The sequence below is a fragment of the Cavia porcellus genome, unplaced genomic scaffold, assembly GCF_034190915.1.
Source record: "Cavia porcellus strain 051 isolate PalLab524CR breed Dunkin Hartley unplaced genomic scaffold, mCavPor4.1 scaffold_11, whole genome shotgun sequence".
Taxonomy (NCBI): Eukaryota; Metazoa; Chordata; class Mammalia; order Rodentia; family Caviidae; genus Cavia; species Cavia porcellus.
Window position 1 is genome coordinate 74,927,143 of NW_026947494.1, and position 25,536 is coordinate 74,952,678.

At 38.4% G+C, this 25,536-nt stretch overlaps 1 protein-coding gene across 1 annotated transcript in view; it reads right to left on the reverse strand.

The window, feature by feature from the left end:
* Rp1 (RP1 axonemal microtubule associated) overlaps nt 1-25,536 on the reverse strand; it is a 388,520-nt gene that overhangs the window by 19,002 nt on the left and 343,982 nt on the right. The window contains exons 26-28 of the mRNA XM_063258495.1: nt 15,823-16,042; nt 5,944-6,098; nt 2,331-2,409 (exon numbers count right to left, since the gene is read on the reverse strand). Coding sequence (XP_063114565.1) covers nt 2,331-2,409; nt 5,944-6,098; nt 15,823-16,042 — 454 coding nt within the window. The remainder of the gene's footprint in view (nt 1-2,330; nt 2,410-5,943; nt 6,099-15,822; nt 16,043-25,536) is intronic.

Sequence of the window (25,536 nt, forward strand, 5' to 3'; positions counted from 1 at the left end):
CTTTTATTTTGTTCAACTTTATAATATCTAATGAGATAGACATTCAAAGATGCCTACATTAGTAGTAAATCCTTTTTTAAAGCAAAGATTCTTAAAATTCAGAATGACTTGTAAAATTTCAGGATGAATTCCTTGAGGGAGAGGATAAGCAAAGAAAGAAAAACAGGAACAAATCACTGGTAGCAATAACTTTCTGGAGTTGAGTTGGGTGTTGGGCTACCAGACATTATACAGTACACAATTTGGAAAAAAAGTGGGAGAAATATAGGTTCAATAATCTATTATGCCAGTGTTTTCCTTGTAGTCAAATGTGTGAAAATACAGGGAGGGCAGTCTACCTAAAGAATTTTTAAATCATGTTACAGTATTTACTTTCAACTTTCTCTGTACTTTAAACAGCCTAATTCCATCACTGAGAGAAATTCATCAAAATTCCCAAGTAATCAGCCAATTCCTAGGTACTAACCCAGCCTGCCTATCAGGTTTCCCAGGCTTCTTTTCCTGAGGAAATTTTCATGTTCTTCTGAACTCAACAGATTCCATTATCAAATGGCATAATAGAACTCTGAGGATCATATTCAAAATATTTCTTATATGTTATCATAAAATTAAAAAGTTTCATACATTTCTGCCACCACTAGATCCTGCTGCAAGAACAGAGACCATCTGCATCTTTCTCTTTTGCAAGTCCAGCACCTGGCAAAGTTCCTGGCACAGTGGAGCTTTTGACCAAGAACTCATAAACTGAGAATTTGTCCAGAGACTTCCTAGATCAGAAACTCCAAAGGTACTTACATTAAAAATGCAGAAAAGTTTACATATTTCTGGTTATTCAATACCTCAGTCAGAATCTCTGGGGTTGAGTCCAGGAATCTATTTTCAGAACCTCAGATAATTGCTACTCTTAAATTTTGCACTTTGATGCAAATTTGAGGATTACTATTTTGCTTTTCACTAGATCCCATAGGCAAACTGTATTCATGTTAGAAGAACAATGGTTTATGTGACTTCTTTTTTTAAAATGAATAGAAAAAAAAAAAGCCTTGAGAATTTCATAGAATTCTTTTCCATATTTGCAACAGGTTTGTGTTAATAAGTGTTTCACTGAAAATAATATTTTAGAAGCTTATTGCCCTCTCCATCAAAGGCCTTTTCTGGATGAGTAATTTAGTTATATAAACATGTTTAAAATCACCATGCTCCTTTCGTTTCTCCTTCTGTCATTTTTATTTTTTATAGCACACCTCAAAATACATCCCTACCGTAACTTTTCCCTTAAACCAGAGGTAGTTGCCGGCCTGCTGTGGTTAGATTGTCTCAGCAGCCCTCAACCTTGCTCCATTAGGGTCTGGGGTAGACTTTCTACCCATCATCAAGAGGAAACTCTTAATAATTTTTACGAACTGGAGCACAGTTTCTACAAACTGCTCTGTTCTGATCCGTGCTGAAGTCACAGTCCTGACTCTGATAAGCAATTCTGCAAACTCATGCCCTGGGTGTGGGAAACAGCTTGTCAAAGAGCAGGAAATCATGATACAAATTTTCAGGACATCAGGAAAAGCATCTGAAACGCACAGCTCTCCACAGTGCCGTAGCTCTGCAGCAGACACACTCTACAGTGACAGCACTCTAACGTGACACACAATGACACAGTCACACCCCTCTGAGGTTAAGCACTGTACTAATTATACCCTGTCCAGGAGAAAACAGTTAAGTGATATACAACTCCAGGTTACAAAAATAAAAAATCTATCAAAAGAAATACGGAGTAGATAAGTACCCAACAAATGGTTTTGTTACCATAATATGCTTAAATATATAGTTACATTAAAGCTGCAAACGTTGTAGGGTCTGGAGTCAAACATTCCAAAGTTTGAATTTAATGCTACTAAAGAGATAGTGAGAAAAGACGTTAATGAAGCTGAATGACAGGGTTTAGTTAGCAGATAGGAGGCAAAGTTAAAGAGGATCCCTAAGGTGCTGGTGTGCTGAGAAGAGATGCAGAAATGTATTTGTGAGTCCAGTATATCCCAGAAGATTTGGAAATCTGTGTCTGTGAGTGTGTGTGTGTGTGTGAGTGCGAGCGCCCGTGTGTGTGTGACATGCAGCCACAGCTTCTGTGTTCATAATAAATTTCTTTCATAATAATATAAGTTTACCTTTGTAAGTCATGTAATAACCCTTATCTGACATCAGTTCACATAAGTACAATTTCTTCAAAGAAAATTTTTTTTTTAGCTTTATATGGTTATGTGTCTTTCTTTCACCTACCTTCACATTATTTTAACTAATTTTCAAAGTCAATGTCTAACAAAGAAATAAAATCTTACCTGGACCCTTCCCATCATGACTAATCAGAACTTTCTCCAATTTTCCAAGAGATACAGCCTTAATGGAAAAAATATCAATCTGTAAAATAAAGGGAAAAAAAAGTTACAAACCCATATTCAAGGAACACAACTATGTAATCTCTGGGGTCAGAGCACAGTACCTGAAAGAAGCACTGTGTCGTGCTGAATGCTTCGAACCAGAAAAGCAAGAGAGGACTCAGAGGACTTAGAGGCGAATTTTCTTGACCTTCTATTGCCCTCCAGTCTCCTGCTTCTCCTGCCCACTAAAGTAGCCATAGAAACCGGAATTCCTTCTCCACAAGATGCATCATGGAAACCTCCCAGTTTCCCCCAGTGCAACCCCCCCAGACCCCCCAGTGCAAACCATAAAATTTAGAAAATTACTTTCCCCTCCCTTTCTGTGTAGGCACTAACCATTAAGAAATATTCTGACCTATCTTATCTGATGTGGGTTAGAACCCCATTCCAGCAGTGGCCTGTCCCAAACTAGAGAGAAAGGAGGGCCACACACAGAGTTCAAGCAGCGCTGAAACACACAGGCTGTGCCGGCTTCTCTCTCCAGCACTGACCACAAGGCCAAACCCTTTTGACCGGTGATCTGTCTGTGCTGTGGACCATTTTTCATTGAATCTAAGAGTAAAACGTGATTTGCCTCAGCTCTTTGGGTCTTCAATTCCAAAAATTCCCATGTCACTTAAAACCTTAGTTAAATAAATGTTGTATTTTTCTCTTGTTAACCTATCTTTTGTTAAAGGGAGTGACGGCTGTGTTCCTTATGTTGGGGAAGGAAAGGGCTCACAACTCTCCATCCACAGAAGTAACAGAGTGTTATAATCTGCATCTCAGGCCTCCTCACACCCCTCCCATGCACCACTCCCAACATGGGATCCACGGTCCCATCTTTCAACAATTTCAATTACTTTTGCCTGGTTTGAACCATATGGAAACAGAATTGTACTGTATTTTCTTTTTCTGCCTGGCCTGTGTGACATTCATTCATGTTGTTTTACCTGATGGCATTTGTTCCTTTTCATTATTAAGTATTATTTCAAATTATCCATTCAACTTCTTATTGACAATACTAGTTTTAAGCTAAAGACCTCAAAATATTCTTGATCATGTCTTCTCATGATGTTTGTATTCATTTCTCTTGTAGAACAGTTGAGTTACATGGTCTTTAAACCGTATGTTTAGTTTTTCTGGATAATCTATTTGTAAAGTTCTTGTGCCAACAATATTCCATACGCACAATATAGAAAGTTTAAAGTACTCTAACGGCTAATCAATACTTCTTCTAGTTACAATTTTAAATTCAGATGTCTGATTATATAAAGCAAGACTGTACAGCAAGTTTTTATGGTATTTTCTTGATTAGTAGGGAGCAAGATATATTTTTTCATCATGATTGACAATTTGTATATCTTGTTCTACAAAGCACAGATAAGGCTCATTCTCATATTTTAACTAGTTTATCTGTCTCTCTTTTGTTAATATGTGGGTGCTCTGTTTATAATCTGGAAACCAGTCATTTGTCAATCATATTTTATATTCTTTTATCTTCCACTGCGTCTAGCCTTTTTTTCTCTTAATAATGTCTTGAGAAACAGAAGTACTTAACATTAAAATAGTGTTTATCTTTTTTCCTTATGCTTAGTATTTTCTCTTTTTCTCTTTAAAATATTAACCTTGGGGCTGGGGATTTAGCTCAGCGGCATAAGCGCCTGCCTTGCAAGCAGGCAGTCGTGAGTTTGATCCCTGGTACTGATAAAAAAAATGAAAAAGACCAAAAAATAAAACATATTAATCTATATTTGTCCACCACAACAATCAAATCTATGTTTGTTATCCACAACAACCAAAAAGGAGACGCAATCCAAGTGTCCACTGATAGACAAATGGATAATAAAACATATATACATACAATGGAGTATTATTCAAGCTTGAAACTGACAGAAATTCAGTCTCATGCTGCAACATAGGTGAAACTTGGGGAGATAATTCTAACTGAAATTAGTCATTTGTAAAAAAAAAGTACAAATATGCAATTTATATTATGTACATGATCAAATTTATGGAGACAGAAAGTAGAACAGATGACATAACTTATGTCATGTGCATTTTTCACAATTTAAAAACATTTAAGTACTAGTCTACCTTAAGATCATAAAGATTTTCTATTATTGCCTAAATATTTTGTTTCTGCTTTTTGGTGTTTGGTTATTTTTGCCTTTTACATTAAGACATAAATTTGTACTAAACTGGCTTTGAAGTTTGGTGTAAAATAAGGGTCTTTATTTCATTTTTACTGAAATGATACCCAGGATACATTAAACATTTAGTGGAAAGATGGTCTTCTCTAGGCTTCGCATCAGAATATATGTGCATCTATTTCTCGACTCAACTGTTTTTTGCTCTGTTTGCTTGGCATAAGCTGATAATCTCTTAATTACTTTGTAACTTTTTAATACCTGATATTGTAAGTACTCCAAACTTTTTCTAAGAGTATTTCAGTGCTTTTATCTCTTAACATTTCAACATACGTTTTAGAATTAGATTGCAATTTCTAAAATATCTTCCTATAATTTTGATAATCATTGCATTAAAACTATAGCTCAATTAGATAGAAATGAGGGACTTTACAATATCTAGTCTTTCAATACAGGGATATAGCATATCTTTCTTAATCTATACTTTTCAGATGTCTTAGTAGCATTGTTAAAATACTTTATAATTTTCCATGGAGAGGGCTTGCCTTCTCTGCCCCATGCCTGCTGTGCAGCAGAGTAGCCATGGCAGCAGACAGGGAGGCTGTCTGTGCTTGTACCCGGCCCTCAGCTCTCCCTGCTGCAGCCCCAGCCACCCAACTCTGGCGCCATGTGTGTGGACCGAGGTTCAGGGACCTAGACCCTGATCTAACAGCAGCAGCCTCTAGAATGCACATTTTATTATCCCTTCTTGCTCTTTCATTCTTTCAAGCCATCAAAGTGCTTTCTGTTACCCTCTCTTCCTCTGACAACCTACAGGACTTCCTCCAGCTCTGCTGTCCCTAGTTTTCAAGTGCAGGTTACTGCTGGGGAAGAATCCCAGCCCCTTGAGGTGGCCTAAACCCTGCACAGTATATCAGACGTCTCATTGATTGTCTGTGATTGGCTACTTGATTCTAAACTGCTCACAAGGTGCAGAAAGCTCAGCCAATAACAAGTCACCCTTTGCAATTCCTGTCTTCCTGATTGGGTCTCTGATACCATTAAAGCCACTTCCAAGGATGTTTAATCAAATGTTTCTAATCAGCTAGGCATATCTATAAGTAGAATCTTAGGGATTTGGGCGGTTTTGGTGTGTTTTTTGTTTTTGTTTGGTTTTTAGTGTTTTTAATAGACAAAATAAGAACTTGCTCATTGTTGCATTGTGACTAAATCGACATCTACTCAACTCTATAACAACCCATCATGTACAAAACCTGACCAAAATTCCCTTATTTATTATGACTGTCAAATGAATGTCATGGGAATTTTCTGCTTGTGTATCTTTTTAGCGAAAGCAATTAGAGGGAGGATGATAGGTAAACCCTTGATGAAGATCATTCCGTTACCTGTCCACGCTGAAAGCTGGTTTTGTTACTTTTGGATTGATGAAGCTTTCGTTTGCCCGAATCTCCTCTGGTGCCGATGAGGTTGATAAATACGTTAGACTCTGTTTCTGCCCCGGGCTTTGTGCCAGTGTGTATGTGAATTTCATAAACCACCACTGAAATGTCAGAAATATGATATTATCTTTCTCATTTTTATTTCATCCCTGCGAATGCCACTAGATACTCTGCGAGGGAATCAGAATGGTTTTTCATCGGTTAGTTTCTCTGTCCGTGGCTCCAGCCCTTTGTCTACGCATCCTCGTTCCAACATACTCTTGGCTACTTACCTCATTCATACAGACTCTCAGCTATTCCTGAACTACTGTTCTTAAATAATTAGTGTTAGCAATTATGTGCTTTCATTAACTACTACATTTTCCTAGTTATTAGGAGAAGTTGTATTTGGGGAAAAAAATCCTCTCTCTTAATTAGATAAAAGTGGCAATCTTTCCCCCTGAAGATTGGCTACTCTAATCACAGCTGGTCACTCATGCTCATATTTCTTGGAAACTACTATTCCAATAATGGAGATTTCTAATAGCTCTCTTGAGAGAGAAAAAAATACAAAGATCCTAGAGAGATACAAATTTAAATATAATTTTTAAAAAGATCTCAGTAAGCTCCTAGCAAATTATAATCTACTACATTGAACCTTAGAATTAAGACAATTTCTGAAACACTGCTAGAAGTTATTAATTAGGAAAAAAGATTTCTCTTGCTGATACTGCTATTATGAACATCTTGGATACAATGAGCACTTTGTATTTCAAGATCCTAGGACTTATAAGTCATATTCTGTGCAATTAAGCAGTTGCATTTATCGAAATTCACATGAACATTTTCCCAAAAATGCAGACATGAAAATCCAACAAGAAAACAAGGTAAGTGACAAACACTGCCTGTTTCTATGATATCTGACCTTTAAAAAGACAAATGTGGTATACTGGGAAAGGGTACAAGTGAAGAAGATAAATCAGTTTCTTTGTGCAGTCTTACATATTCTAAAATACCCCAGAGTGAAGCCCAGCAGAGTTTAAGACGAAAATTAGAACACTTCTCATGAATTTAGGACAACCAAAGAAATCGTTCCAACTATCCACAAAGAAGATGCAGTCAGTCTGACAACCTGTGCCTGCACAGAATTAAGTCAAAACTTCTTGCTGGAATTCCTCACAGAAACAAGTGTAAGGAGGGGCAGACATTGGTATCTTTACAGAGAAGACAGACTTCTGTTTCCTGAGATTTTTTTCTATTGCAGATAAAGAACATACTTGGCTACAACTCTTTAAAAGGAGAACATAAAAACAAAGTAAAATGATTAAAGAAATAGCTCAAAAAGTACATTTCAAAAAGTTACAGTTTTTAGGACACACACAGAACATTTACATCACCATGAACACACTCAGCCCTCTCTCCACCATTAAACACACCCTCTCAGGAAACTTCGCAGCGGGCTGCCAGCCTCTGTGCGGCCTCAGACGCTTCTCAACACAGCTCCCAGAAGCTGCTATAAATTCATTAGGGTGTGCAACTACACAAACCAAAAACTTAGCAAGTTATTTATCATCACTGAGCCCTAGATCTTATTCTCAGACCACACCACGAAACAGTGATTTAGTTAACCAGAAGAAGAGAGAAAACACAATCTCACTGAGAGATAGAGATATTTTGCTGGCATTTGTAATACTGACTCCTTTAATTCCACTCAGTAACATAATTTACTAAGTATCTTCTGTAGTTCTGCAATGAAAAACTGTAGATTCTTTTTAAATCCACTAAATACATACTAATAAATTCTAACTCCAGACTTTTTCATGACTTTAAAGCAATGTAAAATTCTTCTTCATTTAACTTAATTCAAAAAGAGAATGCTCTGTTAACATGTCACTAGAGAGTCCTAAAATATTACATGCTTTAAATGAGTCTTAGCAAGTAAAGATTGCTAAGAATTCTGTCTTCAATCCTTCTCCACAAGTTGTTGATTTAAAGGAAAAGCAAGATGTCCTAGCTAGCAGATATTCCTTCTGCTGTAAAAATATATAAGGGTTAATGAATTAGCTTTACTCCACAAGGAGGATATCCCACATAGAAGGAAATAAAATGTCAGAGGAGACCTTTTAGTTAATTCAAATATTTGAAAATTATAAGGGTGGGTTTTGAGGTGATGTTTTTCCAAATGGAACAAATATTTTTACCTGAACATATTTAAGAGCAAGTATTACTAATGCATCTTTCTGACTACAAATGAACACTCTTACAGCATAAATTCAAAAAAGTATTTATTAGCATAACTATTACCATCACTCAGCAGTCAGCGGAGGTGATCCTTGCAGAATTTTCAATAGCATGGGCTGCGGCACATGTGCTATGATTTCACCACCAACTGACTGAGGACCAACCAGTAAGCGTTACCTGGCTGGTTTAGATTTGCTCCCAAATGTCTAGTGCTCTTTCCTAGTGTTCTTTGCTCCCAAATTTCTAGTGTCATTGGTGATCTTAACTTTTTCCTTTGGATAAGCACTTGCTTTAGTTGCTTGGGAACCCATTTCTCACTCTCACAAAGTCCCCCAGAAGCACAGAGTCACATGGTCCTCCTGCTCCCAACAGCTGTCACCAGCCCAATAGCTACTATACGTGTTTGCATCAGTTTCCCCTCCCCTGTTTACAATGTCATTTCCAGCACTCTTATCTTTATATTTATCTATTATTTATTATCATTTTAACAATGCCCCTATGTCTTGAGGAATGTAGGTCACTGTCAAAATCAGCATTTTCCAAAAATACCTGCTTTCTTGAACTTATTTACTCTTTGGGCTTATAAATGTGTTACTATATTCTTGGTTCTTGTATTATTCTGTCTCTGCTAGCCATAGAAAACAGAGAGTTTGGAAAATAATTTATGCTGTACTTGTTCTTCACATAAAAGTAATTCCTTAGTCACACAAGAATCCATTCAAAATGCCACATGATTATCAGGGAGTGGGCTGCCTGATATCCCTAATATGACTTTTTCCTGGCATTTTAGAAGAAGATGCATGAAATGTTTGCCCAACAACAAGTTTAACTTTTCTTCCAATTCTGTTTGATTGCAATAAACAGATAAAGCTGCATAGGCCCCTTATTGGTTGCTGAACTAGATTTTAAAAACAAAACAAACAAACAAAGAACACTTTTCAGGGATCACATAGTGAAACTGGGGAAAAATGGGTGCACTTTGTGGAGAGTCACATGCTGGGTTTCCTGATTTACGCCTGCCTTCCTGGTCCTCTTGCCAACACCCATGAATGCTAATCTGACTGAGCCTCCTTCCAGTCTGTCCACTTGCTGTTCATTATTAAGCATCTCTAGAAATACAGTACTAGGAAATAAATGTTTTCTGTTTTTCACATCTCTTTTTTCTCTTTTGGAATGTTCACTGTAAGTCATCAACATTTTGTGTTCTTTGCTACAGTGTCACTTTACCCATGATCTAAGGTTTTTTCTATTTTCTTTTGAAACAGTTGTGTTATGTAAAATTCAGGTATTTTAGCTGTGAGTTGTATGCTATCCTAAAAAATACAGAAATCTCTGTCCAGAATGGAGAGAGAGAAGCCTTAACTAGACAACATGCTTGTCATCTGCAGCTGTGTTCCAGGGTATTTACACACCAGATGGGGACAGAAGAATGAGCAGGCTACACACAAAACAGGACCACAGTCCATTTCTCCTTCCTGCTCCTGCAAGCATCCCATCAGGAGCTGTCAGGTCCTGAAGAAGTGGATCAGAATGGGGTACTCTAGAATCCAGAGAGTCCATCGGCTTCAGGGGCTGTAGGGGGAAAGTGCAGAAGGGGGTGGAAAATGCCAAGACACGTGTATTCTACCTGCTTACTCCGAACTTCACCACACATAACATCCCCATTTTACTGCTAAGAGTATCTGCACCACTGAACATCTGAGCCCTCACTTATATGAATTGGAGGAAACAAAGGCCAAACTGAAACAGCAGGAAGAAAAGAAGGGAGAGGAAGGAGACATAGAAATCTTATGTGCTTTCATATTGTTGAAATTTTGTTTAAAACTAAGTGTAGATTCCATCAACAGAAAATGTATCTATTTTACCCAAGCTAGCAGTCACAGGCACAGTAGTAGAAGCAAGAGTAGATCAGCAGGGAAAAGAAGCGCCTACAGCTGCTGACCAAGAGCCAAACATGGTGCCAGATGAAAGGGCACAGCCTCAAACACTGCAGGTCATGCTCTGCCCCTAGAAGATGATCACACTCACACAAGTAGGTATGGTCAGGGCCCCGGGAAACAGGGGCAGCAGTGTCAAGCATGCAGAGGAGGGCCACAGCTGACAAGTGGCAGCAGCTAGAGAGGGCCACGGGCATGTGGGAGCCATTAGAAGGCAAATAAGGAGCAGAGGATCTCCAAAGAGTCTGGAATGGTCCATCACAATGCTCCACCGATTCTGTCAGCCATGACCTTTGCAGCCTTCTCTTGAAGGGCCAGGGGAAGAGACAAATCACCCAAAGGAAGGCAGTCAGAATAAAGGCCTGCTTTCTTCCTTCCAGGACTGGAATTCAATCTGCCCTACGAGTTTATTATCCACCGTAATTCTAACAACCATATCAGGACACTGTTGTGAGACTGTAACTAGACTTCTTTTATCTGCCCCTTCTAAAGACACTGGGGCCTCAGTGAAGTGATGTCATTGCTTGGGAGAAAGTAGTTATGGGCAAATCCTAGGACAAAAAGTCCATTGTTTTCTGAAATCGATTGAGTGGATTTTAGTAAAGACATTTCTTGTGAAAGATATGACTCTGAGCTTGAAGAATTTTTTAAAATGACTTGTAAGTGTTCAAAAAATAAGCTTCTTTTCTTTCCCTTTTAACTTCCTGCATCTCCTTGCCCTTCTTTCTTTCCACCATCTGCAATTTAGGCTGAAGGATGGGCTAGGTCTTTGACCCATCATCATCATCATACAACAAAAACAACACATACACACACACACACACACACACACACACACGCACACACACGCACACGCACACACGCACACACACACACGTACTCCACGCCTAAATGGTCTATGCCAGGAACAAACACCAGTACAGATCAGTGGAAACCAGGCACTTTACATGTTATATAGGTCACTAACTGGGAGTTTCTCCACTAAGATGCTTCCAAATACTTAGCTCTCGAATTTAGTTAGTGATATGGAAGCTTCTCTGGGCTAGCCAGCTTTCAAACGCTATTCAGTTGACAAATTACTATAGGCCATGACCCCTCAGGACTCTTTTCCCCATCTTTGAAGATAAGCTCAGGATAAATTTAAGGACCTACCAACCTTGGGTGACCTAACTAATAGTGGAAAAATCTAAGAAGACAAGATGGCCATCAATCTTTCATTTATGCCTCCATCTTTGCTGCATACAATATTTTAGGGAGGTTGTAAGGTATGTGTGTATATGTGCATTTTTTCTTTGTTTTCTTTTGTTTCTGAACACTTTCCTAATCAAAAAAAATAAAGAAATATAACTGTATTTGGAGGACTTTGGTATTCCCTTGTTTTTACTCGTAGTATTTAAAATGCACCTAGATGATACTGATGATTTTGCCCTATGAGTTCTTCATGTAAACCCACACCTCCCTGACGGGAGCCAGCCTCCTCCCTACATGAACTTGCTGAGCTGCTTTGCACATAGTAGATCATGAGCTACCACAGACACCTGAGTGGCAGGGCAGATGGGCACCAACCACTAGACAGCTCCACAGGCAACACCACTATACTTCCTGGAGACAAACCCTTGAGAAGAATCCTCCATTTGATTTAATTAATGGGCCGTTTTACTGCTTTCTCTTGGGTCTCTAAGAATTAAGCTTTTTCAGCACTCACTGTGGTGCAATCCTGTTGATATAAACAGCCCAAAGAAATCAGAGCTCTGAAACAGATGGCAAATGAGACTCAGCGTCAAACATGTAGACAGTTCAGTCCTAGTCTGAATTGAAGGTTTGTGGTCCAGGGCCATACCTGGTAGCAATTTTGGTCTGAATCCACATGTGCCTCTTTATTTAAGTATTAATCTTACTGATGAAAAAGAAGTTATCTCTGAGCTATAGAGAGAAAAAGAGGATCAAGGTGGGTAAAGGAGTAGATTTGCTGTTTTTTACAAGGTTGCCCACATGGCATAACTGGAAAATTCCCTTAGATTAGGGACCAGCCAAACATGAAAGGACTGGCCATGCAGACACTTGCAGGAGGACAGGTGGGACAGAAGTGTCAGAGTCTCCAGGGGACAGCATGCAGAGACAGTAGGGAGCTCTGAGGTTGGGAGAGGAGACCAGGTGGAGACAGAATAAAGCTTTGTGGAACTTCGTGAAGAATGTCACTGTCACTCTCAGTAGGTTAGGAAACCTTCGGAGGCTTGGTAAGCAAAGCAATGGCATAATCTGGTAGACTTCCTAAACTGGGCACTCTAGCTATCAATCTGAGAACATCCTGGATTAATTCAAAAGTGTTCTTTCTAATGCCAGAGTTCCCGTGATAGCAGTTAAATGCATGGAGGAAGGCAGAGGAGAAAGGTTAAGTGTAAAGAACAGGGGAGTTCCTCGGTATGCACCACCTGCTACGCCTCCTATGACACATGCACCTTATTCACAGCCTCTGTGCTCCGTGAGAACCTCACAGAATGACTGTGACTCAGGCCGAGATGGTCCCACTGCACATGTGTGGTCCTGGAATAATTACTCACCAAGCCCTTCCTTCTCATAAAAAATTCATGAGAAATTAAACAGTGATCACTTTAGTAATACGTACGACACACCCCATTTGCCTGTCTCATTTGCCCTAAGTCACAAACAGGATAGAGCCAGGATTTGAAGCCAAATTGTGCTTATCTGGACCGCAGGTTCTTGTGGATGAAAGGGCCTGTCTCACTTGGAAGGGCTATCTGCCACCCGGTCAAGGACGGGAACTGTGATAAAGGAAATGTCAGCGTGGAATCGGCTTTCTTTCTTCCTTTTTTTTTTTTTTTTTTTAATTTAGCTCAGTTGTTGATAACTTGCTGTAGGATGCCAGTAAGTGTCTCGCAAAGACGCCTTTTGTGTTTGAACACAAATATTTTGAAGTAGATACATATAATTTATGGACGCTCTTTCACATATTCTAGGGAAGTATTTCTTAAATCGAAATAACTCAGTACACCTCTTGCCCACAGATGTGGCCTCAGGCCTCACCCACTGCTAACACCATCTCTCTTGCAGAGTCTGGAGCCAGGATTTGCAAAGAGGCCTCTATGAGCTGAGTCAGCGTCGTTATCAGCCTGGCCACCCCTGTGAGGTCACTAACTAAAGATTCTTAAGGACAACAAAGCAAAGCATCAGTGGCTCCGTGGTGCCTTTCTCTGCCACCTTGGCAAACAGTGGGTAAATCAGAATAAGGTATGGGCTGAGCTCTACTGACAGAACCTGCCTCCGGAGGAGATTGCTCTGATCTCACCAGCAATCTAGCTCAGCTTCCAAAGGAATCCTCCATTTTTTGGTCAAATGATGTCCAAGACCCTTTTCTTTTGAAACCATTCCAGCAATTTTTTAAATAAAGGAGGTCAAGTCACAAAATTAATGAGCTCAAAGTACCAACTCACTGGAAAATCACTCTTTTGTGTAGCCCTCAAATGAGTTCCTGGGACTTTATCCACCTTGTCAATGCCAGGATAAGTATCAGTAACTTAATTGTTTTGTTTTAAATTTCTCATCATCATTCTTAGTGTCCTTCCCTGGGCCAGCTTCAAAAGGCTTTGACAGATGGACAGTCATAAAATATTGAAGACCAAGCCATATAACTCCTGCTCTCAAACTGAAACAAAAACAGTTCCAGTTTAAATGTGCTGTGGACTTGCTTTACTCAGAGGATGGTAAAGAAGCCCTGGGTAGCACAAGAATGATTTCCCGAAGGGTGGTGTTTAATACACTAAGATTAGCAGATTCATTTCGCTCCTTGCTCACTGGTATGTTTTGGCCTCTAATTAATTCCTGAATACCGAGCTGTCAACTTTTTTTCATTTTCTTATTCTAGTGGTTTATCCCTAAATGAGAAAATACTCAGTCTGGAAAAGAGGGTGCTGGATTGATTTGTCAGAGACTGAGAAAAATGAGAAGAGTGGATCAAATTGGTTCTATGCATCGTTATTTTATATTATTCTGTTAAAAAATATGCGTAGGCAGGTGTCCATCAAGAAATTACCCCTTGAAATGGCAAATGCTAATGGGTGAAGTTTCATTAGCGAGTTTGGGGAAAGCACAAGCAGATAGACACAGGGAGACACACTGAGCCTTCATTGCTTCTCAGGTTAAATGAGCCAAAATCAATAGTTCACTTAAAGTGCAAGGCAGTTTACTTTGTATTTTGGAACTCTGAAAAACTAATGCGACTGCCTTCTTCAGTTCTTTTGCATGCAACAAGTTATTCATATGCTGAATAAGAGGAAATTGGAAGGAATATAAAGTGTTGTCTTGTAGAGTTTAAATAAAGCTCATTTTAAAGTAATGAAATTTGTAAAACACTACAAATTGAGAAGTAAGAACATAGCAGGCCAATAAGAGCTCCTCTGTATCTTATCGGTATTGTGGACTTAAAAATTCTTCTACACGGTTTTTAAAACAGAGTGAATTCCTTCACAGGTGATAACAACTGGGTGAGCAGAACAGATCAGCCCCAGAATGTGCAGAGTAAGCACCAGGATTCTAAATTTCCTAGGAACCTCTCATACCTGCATCTCAGCATCTTCTGGATATTACAGGATGCATTTGTAACTGTAGGGCAGCTAGAATCAGCGGGATCTGGAGCCTTGCATATTAAATAAAGTTTGTGCAAGAAAATGGTTTTGTAAAATATCAAAGTATATGTAAATCTAAAGAACTAGTATTCTTTACAGACTTCTTCTATCACTAAGCTAGTCCTACCCCAGATCGTTCTGGCATATCTAAACTAAGCAGCATGTATTTTTCTGATGTCTGTGCTCTGTGCCATCCATCATTCTAACAAGAACTGAATCCCTGGGGCTAATCAGGATAAGGATGATGAAGAAAACCCAAACTCTCCTTGTAAACTTGGAGAACTCCAATATGAATGGAGGACCTATGAAGGTGTCTGTAGTTTAGGATATGGTGGACTCAAAGCACCTGTGAGCTGCTGAGCAAAGTCTGGAAAGATAAAAATGGAAATGAAAAGAGAAAAAATAAAGGCAATACGTGAACTTGCTCCTAAGCAACAACAACAAAAAGTACTCAATGAGGGAATTTAGGTTCTCCTAAACCCTTGACGGCTGACATGTACTAACAGAACAGCTAAGGAAAAAAAGTCACAGCTACATGGTGGTAAAGCCACTTACATAAAGATAAGTTGACCACACACATATATCCTTACATATACTTTTTCATGTTGGACAGAAATAAAGCGTTGGATTTGAAGCAGAAGTGGGCAAATGACAGCACTTCAGAGCCAAATCTGTCAGACACCTGTATTTGCACAGTCCAGGAGCTAAGAAGGCCCTTTATGTTTCTTATTGGTTTAAAGAAATCAAACACAAAGCATTGTTTGTTGACAAATGAAAATCACATGGAATTCTGATTTCAGTGTCCACAGACTAAGTTTCATTGGCACCCTGTCACACCTTGGGCTTGTATACTGCTGTAGCTGCTGCCTGGCTACCTGGCAAGTTGAACACTTTAGATTAGAGAACTCATGGCCATAAGATTCTTAGTGTCTGATCCTATATGAGAAAAGGAACCATCTCCTGTTTCAGGTCAGCTCATTTATTTAATTTTGAATACACGTCACAAAGAAAATGAAATTATATACCTGGCAATGGTGCCTTATTAGCAGCCACTATGGGCATTTCCTTCCATGTATCTCCATCATTTTCATCCTCAGCTATCCAGGAATCAACAGTTAAGCAAAACAGCTCAAATGTGGACATATTTTCAAGTCTAACTTCTTCCAGATACCACTTGGGGTCCTTCCCGCTGTTATCATGTCCAATGCGTATCTTATAGATTTCACCAATACCTTTAAGATTAATCTGAAACATAAAGGGAAAAGGAAAAATAGAAAGCTCTGCATTTCTGACTTGATTTTTAGGATTCCAAAACTGCCCTCAATTTTGAACTCTATATCTACTTTCTTATCACAAATATTTCTTACTGATTTTCTTTAGAACTAAGGGAACTTGTGGTATGATGAGATGGTATATATTCTATATAATAAAGCATCCACTGACCCCAGACTTACCAATATATTAAATATAGCAACCTTTTATTACATCTTATTCTAGCAGTTCACCATTACTATGTTGCAAAATAAATATTTTTTGCAATTATTGATACATGCTTTTGATTCAGTGGTGAGACATGAAAAATGAAACAATCTAATTATTTTGAGTTTTTAGTAGATTGGATTGTGAGTTCCTGAGGAACAGTCTCTGTTTTCCCAAATTTAAACCTATGCTAACCAGACACCCCTAAAATCGACTGAATTTGTGATGGAAAAACTTATTTTTGCAACACAGTTGACAATGAAATTATACCCTTTTGCATTTACCCATGCCCAAACCACTAATCAATTGCAAAAACAAATATTCTAGTATATTATTTACTACCTAGAATAAATAATAATTTTTCTCCTGGAAATTTTCACATGTAAAAGAAAAGAACTGATCAGTTATATACTTTACCAGGTTTTCATTTCTGCCGTTGCAAAGTAACCACAGACTTCACGACTTAAAAATCAGACCCAATATTGTTGGTCAATTCCAGGCAATGTGTCACTCACCTAAACCATTGCTTAGGGCCTCACAAGTCACAATCAAGGTGCTAGCTGAGCTGATCCCCTGTCCAGGGCTCCTGGAAAGATTCTGCTTCAAAGCTGGTTCAGATTGTGAACAGAATCTTGTTTTTTGTGCCTCAGGTTTGAAGTCCCGGTTTCCTTAACATGAGGTCCTCTCCAGGTCAACAAAGCTATATAAAACCTTCATGCTTAAAATCTCTGACCACTCTAAGTGCCCACCCACCAGGAGAACCATGTTTACTTCTGGAGTCTCATATAACACAGATTAGAACCTATGCATTAAGTAGGCTAATTTCCTTGTTTTAAGACCATCTGGTTTGCAATCTGCCTTTTTCCATGAAGCGTAGCATACCTATAGGAGTAATATCACGGCCAGAAATCATAAGGTCAAAATTCTTTTTTTTTTTTAACTTTTTATCGGTACCAGGGATCGAACTCATGAGCGCCTGCTTGCAAGCAGGTGCTTATGCCGTTGAGCTAAATCCCCAGCCAGCCCCCAAGGTCAAAATTCTTAATGCCACATACTATAACTAAAAACAGTTTGATTTACCTCCTGGTATTTTGTCCCACCATCACTACCACCACCTTAATTCACATTTTTCTCTCCTTTTGATGTTACCAAGACTTTATGTAGGTTTGCCACTTTTTTCTACTAAAATATTCATATTGGTAATTGCTATGGTTTGTGTGGACTTGCTTTACTCAAGCCTCAAGCAGTCATAGAGGCAGTTGGATCTAATATTTGTGATTGGATTGCTGTCTAGCACTGGGATTGGCAGTGTGAATGCTGCAACAGCCTAGGAAGGGAAAGGGGAGGAAGCACACTTTCCTCTTTACTCTGTTCACTGGTGCTGTTTGTGGCTGCTGTGAATAGTTTCCCCTCACCCAAGACACCCTGCCTTGGAGCCAACTAAGTATGGACTGAAACCTCCAAAAACTGTAAGCTAAATAAACCTTTCCTTGCTTCACTTTGGGCATCAGGTATTTTGTTTCAGCAATGAGAGAAAAGTAACCAACGCAGCAATATAATCTTGGGTTACTGTACTGGTGATAAATTTGCTGAATAATATCTGTCCAGTAGCAAAAGTGTCCTTGGTCAAAGTGCATAGAAATAGAATTCAACAGTCAAGCTACTGTTCTTATTTTTAGAACAATGTGGTTACAGAAATACTGTCATGCAGAGATATCTTAGTATGGGTGCTTTGTACAGGTAAGAAGACTCTTAAAATCCTTTCAAAAGTTACAGATGATAGGAAACATGACATTAAGCTGAACCATGCTCCAGAACACAACTAAAAGCAAAATAGTATGGGGGATAGAACTCATCTTTAATGCTTTTGCTTATACAAATTGCAACATGGTTCTTAACCTTTCTCAGCTTCAATGACCTCATCTGGACACAATAATGCAGACTGAGAATCTCTAATGCAAAAATCCAAAATCTGAGATCTTAAAAAATCCAAAACTTTTGAAATGCTGACATGACACTACAAATAAAAAATTTCTCACCATAGAACAGTTCATGTACAGAATTATTAAAGTATTGTATCAAACTACCTTCAGGCTCTAAGTTATTTTGTGTTTAGATTTGGATTTCATTCCCAAATATCTCATGTTTATGGAAAAATTGCAAATTCTGAAAAAAAATCCAAAATCTGAAACATTTCTGATCACAGGCCTTTCAGACAAAGGATACTGCCTTATAGTACCAGTCTTACAAAGTACCTCTTAATAAGCCTTAGAAGCTACTGTTGGTCAACCAGAATTTTGTGCTCATGGGAAGAAATAGGTCTAAATCTATGTAAAGACAGAACAAAAGATCAATGCAGTACCCACAGAAGGAAATAAAAATTGATCATTATCATAAGTAAAACTAAAGTAATAAATTGCCTAACATTGCTGTTAAATTTAAATATTTGTAAATGTAGTAACTGAATGATAAGAACTAAAACAACCATCCAGTGGCCTTGCTAATGCCACTGATTGTTGTCAAATTATTTAGCATATTGGAACTTTTAGTTCTGGTTTAATACAGTCAACCTGGGTCATTTAAGCTTCAATAAAATAAAAATATGTCAAAATGTATTATTCTTACACATAACTGTTTTTAGTTTCCACCTCTAATTTCCTACAGTTGAAAATAAGGACAATGATTCCAAAATGTAGGATACCTTTCATCATAAAGATGGACCACATTATGGCTCAGTTACTCTCCACAAAAAGAATTATGCTGAAGTAGGACACAGGCACAGGTTAAAATAAAACTGTTTTCAACGTAAGGACCAAAGGATCATATGGATTGAAAGACACAAGGTCACAAAGGAAGGGGCAGAGCAACCTGAAAATAGAGTTTATGCCCATTCTATTGCATATGGAAAACCTGAAACAGTCTGAATAAAGTCCCACTACATAACCAAAACATGAAGACCCCCCCAAAAAACATCATCACTGGAAAGTGATCCGAGTAGCTGAAATTCTAAAAAAATAAAAATAAAAAAAATAAAATAAAATAAATAGCTTGAATTTACACTAAATTTAAGAGAAGAAAACAAAACAATGTGTTTCTCTATCATATTTGGGATGGCTGTGCTTATTACATACACTACTCCAGGAACATTTGCAACATGGGGTAAGTAGCCCAAACCATTTAAACATATGACAAATTCTTATTACAAATAAGTACCTACCTAAGCAAGCATATAAAAAGGAAAAGTAGAGATGTCAGGATAGAGTTAGGGGCAACTAAAGAGATATATAAGCAAACCAAGTACAAGAAAATATGATGAGATAACTCATTACAAGAAACAAAGGGAGCAAGACATCTGAGCTCTGAGGAATAGCATTCCCCGGCAGCAGAGGAGCAGACAGGAAATGGCGCCGGCAGAACAAATGGGAATGAAAGTGGTCCTTGAATCTGACTTAACCGTTCCTGAAATTGTAAAGTTCTGAATTCAAAGCACTTTTTTCTGTTGAGTCTAGTACACTTCCATATATGAACAGGTGCTTAACAGGTGTAGGTGCCGCTGCCAGGAAACAAACATGTCACAGGTGTTGCTGCAGCTGGGAAGCATGCAGGTGTCTAGTGTATGTTGGACACAGGTTTGGGAGCAGTGGGGCCCCTGAGCAGGTTCAGGTGCTGGAACTTTGGGACACTGGGCTCTTGGGCAAGTTATTTTGTAGTTTTACATTTAGCTTCTTTGTGTGTGTAATGGGATAATTAAAAACCATGTTGTTGGGAGGCTGTGAGGATAAGGATACATTATATTAATTAGGGAAATTTTTTAAATGTACTTCCTCAACAGAGTAATAATCAGAGCTATGATTATTATTATTACCATTATTATTGTCACCATCACTAAAGGAGATCAGAAGGAAGTAGGCAACGAATACAGTGGGGAAAAATAAATCAAAGATTTCCTTTAATTCTATAGATGCTTTGTGGTTTTGATGCATTTGACCTCCCAGCTCTGCTCCAGGTGTTCAGGAGGGAGGGAGAGGCTGAGTAGACCAGGGCCTCTCCCCACACCTGTGCTGGCTTCCTGTGGCACACCAGGGTTCAGAAGAAGGTGTCCTACAGCATGGGAACCTAGGATGGGGCAGCCTAAGTGACTCGGAGCACAAGGCAACAGAGGAAAATTTGTCACTAGAAAATGTCGACAGAGGTGTGAGTCTCCACACCCCTCTTAGTTTCCCTGGACTTCAAGTTCCTGTTTGTGAAAAAAAAAAAAAAAAAAAGAGCTTTTTAAATGACCACATTAGATAATCTCGTGAAAAGTACTGTGTATTACACCTATGACTGTCTCCTGCAAGTATGAGAACAGAGCAGGATGGAGAGAAGAGAAAAGCCATGGGATGCACTCTGGCAGCTTGCATTCAGACCACCACAATCCTCCCGGAACTGATTTCCTTGAAATAGATGGGAAAATGAAATAGTAACCTGACGTCTACTCTAGAGAAAATTTGATTATCACAAGAAAAGACATTTACATTTGTTAACGAAAATGGAAGCTTTAAGGCAAAAAAATACTGGAAAAGATTCTCAAAATTTAAAAATTCCCTTGTCAAATTCCACAGAACAATGTACAGTCCGCATTTTCCAACATGGAGGCTGTTCTGCACAAAAATCTCCTAGCCTGTGAGAAGACGATCAGATACAGAAGGATGAAGGAACAACTGTGTTTCCAAAGCAAAGACTTAATTTGAATGCTGCCTATTCACTGTTCAGAGTGAGGGACTTCCTTTGACATCTACTCTTAGGTATAACTCTTAAGTCCAATATTTTCTATATGCATCAACTGCCCAGTTGGGATTTTCTAAGTCTCATACACTACATTTCTTCATGCAAATCTTCAACATTTTCTTGTAAGTGGTAATTTTTTTAAAAATTAAATTTGCTCGAAGGGGTGACACACAACTGTAACCCCGGCACTCTGAGATATTGAGGAAGGAGGACTGAGAATTTGAGCAAAGCCTGGGCAACTTAGTGATTTAGAAAACTATCTCAAAATAAAATGTAGGAAGGGTTGGAGGCATAATTCAGCACGAAGGCCCTGAATCTAATCCCCAATACTACAAGTAATTGATTAAATAAGTTTTAGAAAAAAATTTTGTGTTACAAAAAGCATGTATTTTACTATTTTGAAAAACCACAGTGAAACACAAACTAGCTTTGTGATCACTGGAATCCCATTTGAGGAGCTGTAATTGAATTCAATTAATCAATTCCCACAGGAGAGCACATTTTGCATGTTTATTGTCCTTACAGAAAATATGACTGCTTCTATGACAGCTTCTAACTCAGGACAGAAATGTGGACATACAGACAAGAAACTCAAGCTCAGTAAGTCAGAACCACTGAAAACGTAAATTTTACAAGGAAATGTGTGATGCCATGAAAAACAAACAACAAATCTTGTAGACAATGGGCAATTAATTGCATTATAAAACATGAAAATCTAAGATATGTTTCTATGCCCCGTTCTGAGTAAAAACGCTTGGTGTGCATCAGTCCTCTCACAGAGACAGGAAACGAGGACACTCTCTTTCCTTATAGGCTTTTCTTTTCCAGAGGTTCTGCCCCAGATTCTTTCTTGTTACCAACAATGGCATTCCTGGTGAGAGAACAGGAAAATATTCCTGTTCTCGCTTAGTGAGCAAATGACATTTTGGTTTCTTACAAAGGACACAAGGGCATTAACTCATAGAATATTTAAGCTCATCTCTAAATAGAGATCCTGTAAGGCCTGATTTTAATACACAAATGTAACTATATGCTATGAAACCCTGGGGAAAGCTCAGTGGAGGGTACATAAGGTATCTCTATGTTATTCTTACATACACACAGGAAAATAAAGATGAACTAGAGATCATCGTGTTAAATGAGATAACCTAGGTACAGTGCCACATGCCACCCATGTGGAATCTTAAAAAGTTGGTCTCATAGAAGTTAAGGCAGGGGAGAGTAGAGAGGAGGGATACAGACAAGATGACTGTGGTCACCTTATAGAAAGATCAGAGTAAGAAGTTCAAGTCTGCTGTCACACCACGAAGTATGATAGATGACAATAATGACGTGTACGTTTCAACCAAGATCCAGAAGAAGTGACTTTTAAAGCTTTCACCATAGAGTAACAATAAATAAGAAGATAAAATTAGCCTGTTTTAAACATTACGTACTATATTCACATATAGAAACACCACATAGTATGTGTGATTTTTTTTTATATAACAGCCAAAACAAATCCAAGCAAAAAGATTCTGAAAATAATAGAAAATAAATTAAAAGTAAAGTTTAAAAGGTGCTGATTAGCATTCTGTTAGCTTTAGCAGAGCCACCTGGAGGGCTCACCCTGGATGATGAGCAGCCACATCTGTAGCTGACTTCCCTCTGGTCACATGCTCATCACCATGCTGAATCCTCTCCTTAGCTGGCTACAGCGGTGCTCATGGTTTGAAGTTGGGGGTCCTCTGCCACCTCGGTATAATTCCTCCCTTTTTCTGGACTATTTGCGTTACTCACAATTCTCTGTATTTTCCCCTTCTTTCTCACACAAATAGAAACAAGCACATTTTTGTACTTATAAACAAACACATCACTAAAATAAGCAAAAGAATCATATTCAACATGCTCATAAAATAAATGTGCAGTTTGAATTTTAATACATTTGCATCTATAAGAGATATAAAAATTTGCAAAATGTAAGAGAGATGGAATTTACTCATCTTTTTTATAAATTTCTTTTTATACTCTAGGTTATAAAAGCTGTGCTATGCTGAATGACATCATTATTCAAAATCATGGTGGATACATTGAAAGATTCCTGCAATCAAACATGCTACTGTCTGGGTAAATTTTCTCTGTAACGCTTCGCAGATTCTTTACATCTTTTATAGGAGTGAATTTATTAAAATTTCAAGTAGCACAGGGCTTTAAAGGAATTCCACTTATTCGTGTTCCCTCATTAAAATCAATAAATAATTCAATATATATTATACAGACCCTTCTTTATACCGCAACTACATTTTGTACATTTTATATTCATTTTTTTTCTTTTGAGTATAATTACTAATCGATAACAGTTCACAGTCTCAATTTATTTCAGTTAACTATTGAGATTATTATCACCTTTACTACCCTAGTACTTTCTATTTAGCCAAGTTGGCTCATCTGTCCTTTGCCACTGTGCTCTCTGAAGTTATCACTGGCTCCAGAAACAAAAGGGTATTGCAGGCAAAACTTTTTTCTCTTGCACTTGAAAATATGGAAACAATTTCCCTTCAAAATGCCCTGGTTTTTTAAGGAATGTGTATTATTAAGGACAAAATGCAGGCACTTTATAATGCATGAAAGTTAGTGGTAAGTGAAAGATCTGTTGTCTTTGGGACAATTAATGACAACAGATTAGCAAATATTCATCTTTTCAAGGGTGTAAGTTTATATTAATTTTATCCTTTAACATATTAGGTTGCTTTCCTAGCATATGAGGAGTCATCAGCCATAGAAGCTGCGTGCACTGACAGTTGACGCTCATGGCCGACTTAGAGAGCGAATGTTGGTGCTCCTTTCCATAGAAGCGGCGTGCGGACCTTGGGAGGTTCATAGATGGCCTCTGGGTACAACAGAATGGAACATGTGGTCGAGTCTGTCATCCCGAGAGTCTTAGACTCGTAAGCTTACTGAAATGGGCATAGATGTGCTCATGTTAGTTCTTTGCATGGCATGGCAGGTCTATACTTTTGGATGGATACTTGTGGAATTATCCTTAGCATCCCAAAAATCTACCAAGGTCTCTTCTCCCTTGTATGAATTTCTAATTTATACCTGTGGTCCTTCTGTAACTATGGAAATTGAGTTTCATTGTCTTCTCATTTTTGTTACTGTGTATTTCCTTTGTCCTTCTTCCAAAATACTTGGTTGCTTTTTATTCTTGATGCTCTCCACTTGCCATCGGTCACTATTTTTCTCTCTCTTTTCACATCGGTAGATCATTTCTGGCATCTCCGTCTCACAGATCCCACAGCATCGGTCTGACTGAAATACCAATTTTCATTCTGCTTTGTGTTTTTCTTAGCCATCTGCAGCTACATCGCTCATCTTGCTGCTTCACCTCAAGATAGTCTCCCCTGACAGACCCACCTGTGGGCTTCTGGAGGCCAGACCATCTTTATCCTTTCTGAAAACACTAAGTGACCTCCTGAATGTGTCTAGGCCTAATAGGGTACCTTGCCTCCCTTCTCCTCTCCAGCAGGATCCTGGTGTGGCAAGCAGATAAAGCCATGTTCTTTTTTTTTTCAGTGTCTATTTTATATTAGTACATGTTTGAAGTGTACAATGATTACATCCTTCATGGCACGTTTGCACACATACATTATGCATCTTAATTCTTTTTCATTCCCTTCCCCCTCTCCTTCATCTCTTGGTCCGCTCCCCTTTTGAAGATCAATCTCCATTTCTTATCATCTAACTTTTATTTTGCTCTTTATTTATTCATTAATATTTATTTATTAAATAAAGATTTCTACTTTGTGTTTCTCATATAAAAACGTATGTGATATTTAAGCTGTGTGTCTGTCTTAGTTCATTTATCTTGAAACCTCAGATGTAAAGAGTCTCCAGCTACAAGGAAAAACAGAATAGAAAGTCATTTTTTCTAGCATAATTTGATAAAGATAAAGATAAGAAGCTGCCTTTTGCCCGTGGGCACAGACCCTCAAATTCTGAGGGCCACTGCACAGATACTCTGATAGCTTTCTCCTGCTTTTCCTTTGACAACTCTCTTAGTAGCTAGAGCCACGTCTAAAGCCCTAATTGAGTTCCATTCACTGGTCCTTTTGCATTAAGTGGTCTGTAATGAGTTTTTTATATTGGGATTTTGCACTATTTCTGAATCTTTATATGTTGGATGTGAGAATAGGGGATATTTTGGACAAAAATTCCCAACCTAAATAATTCTGATGAGTGTGTAAAATAGCATCTCTTGGGGCTCATGGAAGTGAGAAGACACAAAACTTCATCAAAACAGACCATTGTTAGCATAAGACTTGTTTCAGCTACAGTTTGCGGTTTCGCAGAGTCTTTATTGAATCCATTTCATAGTCGAGGAAATTGAGCTAACATAGCTCATTCCGGGTTGCATAGGAAACTTGAAAATGAAGAACGCAGTGAACAGCTAGTTCAGAACTGCCAGTCATTCAAGGAGCTGAAGATGACTTTAGCATTAAAATAAATGA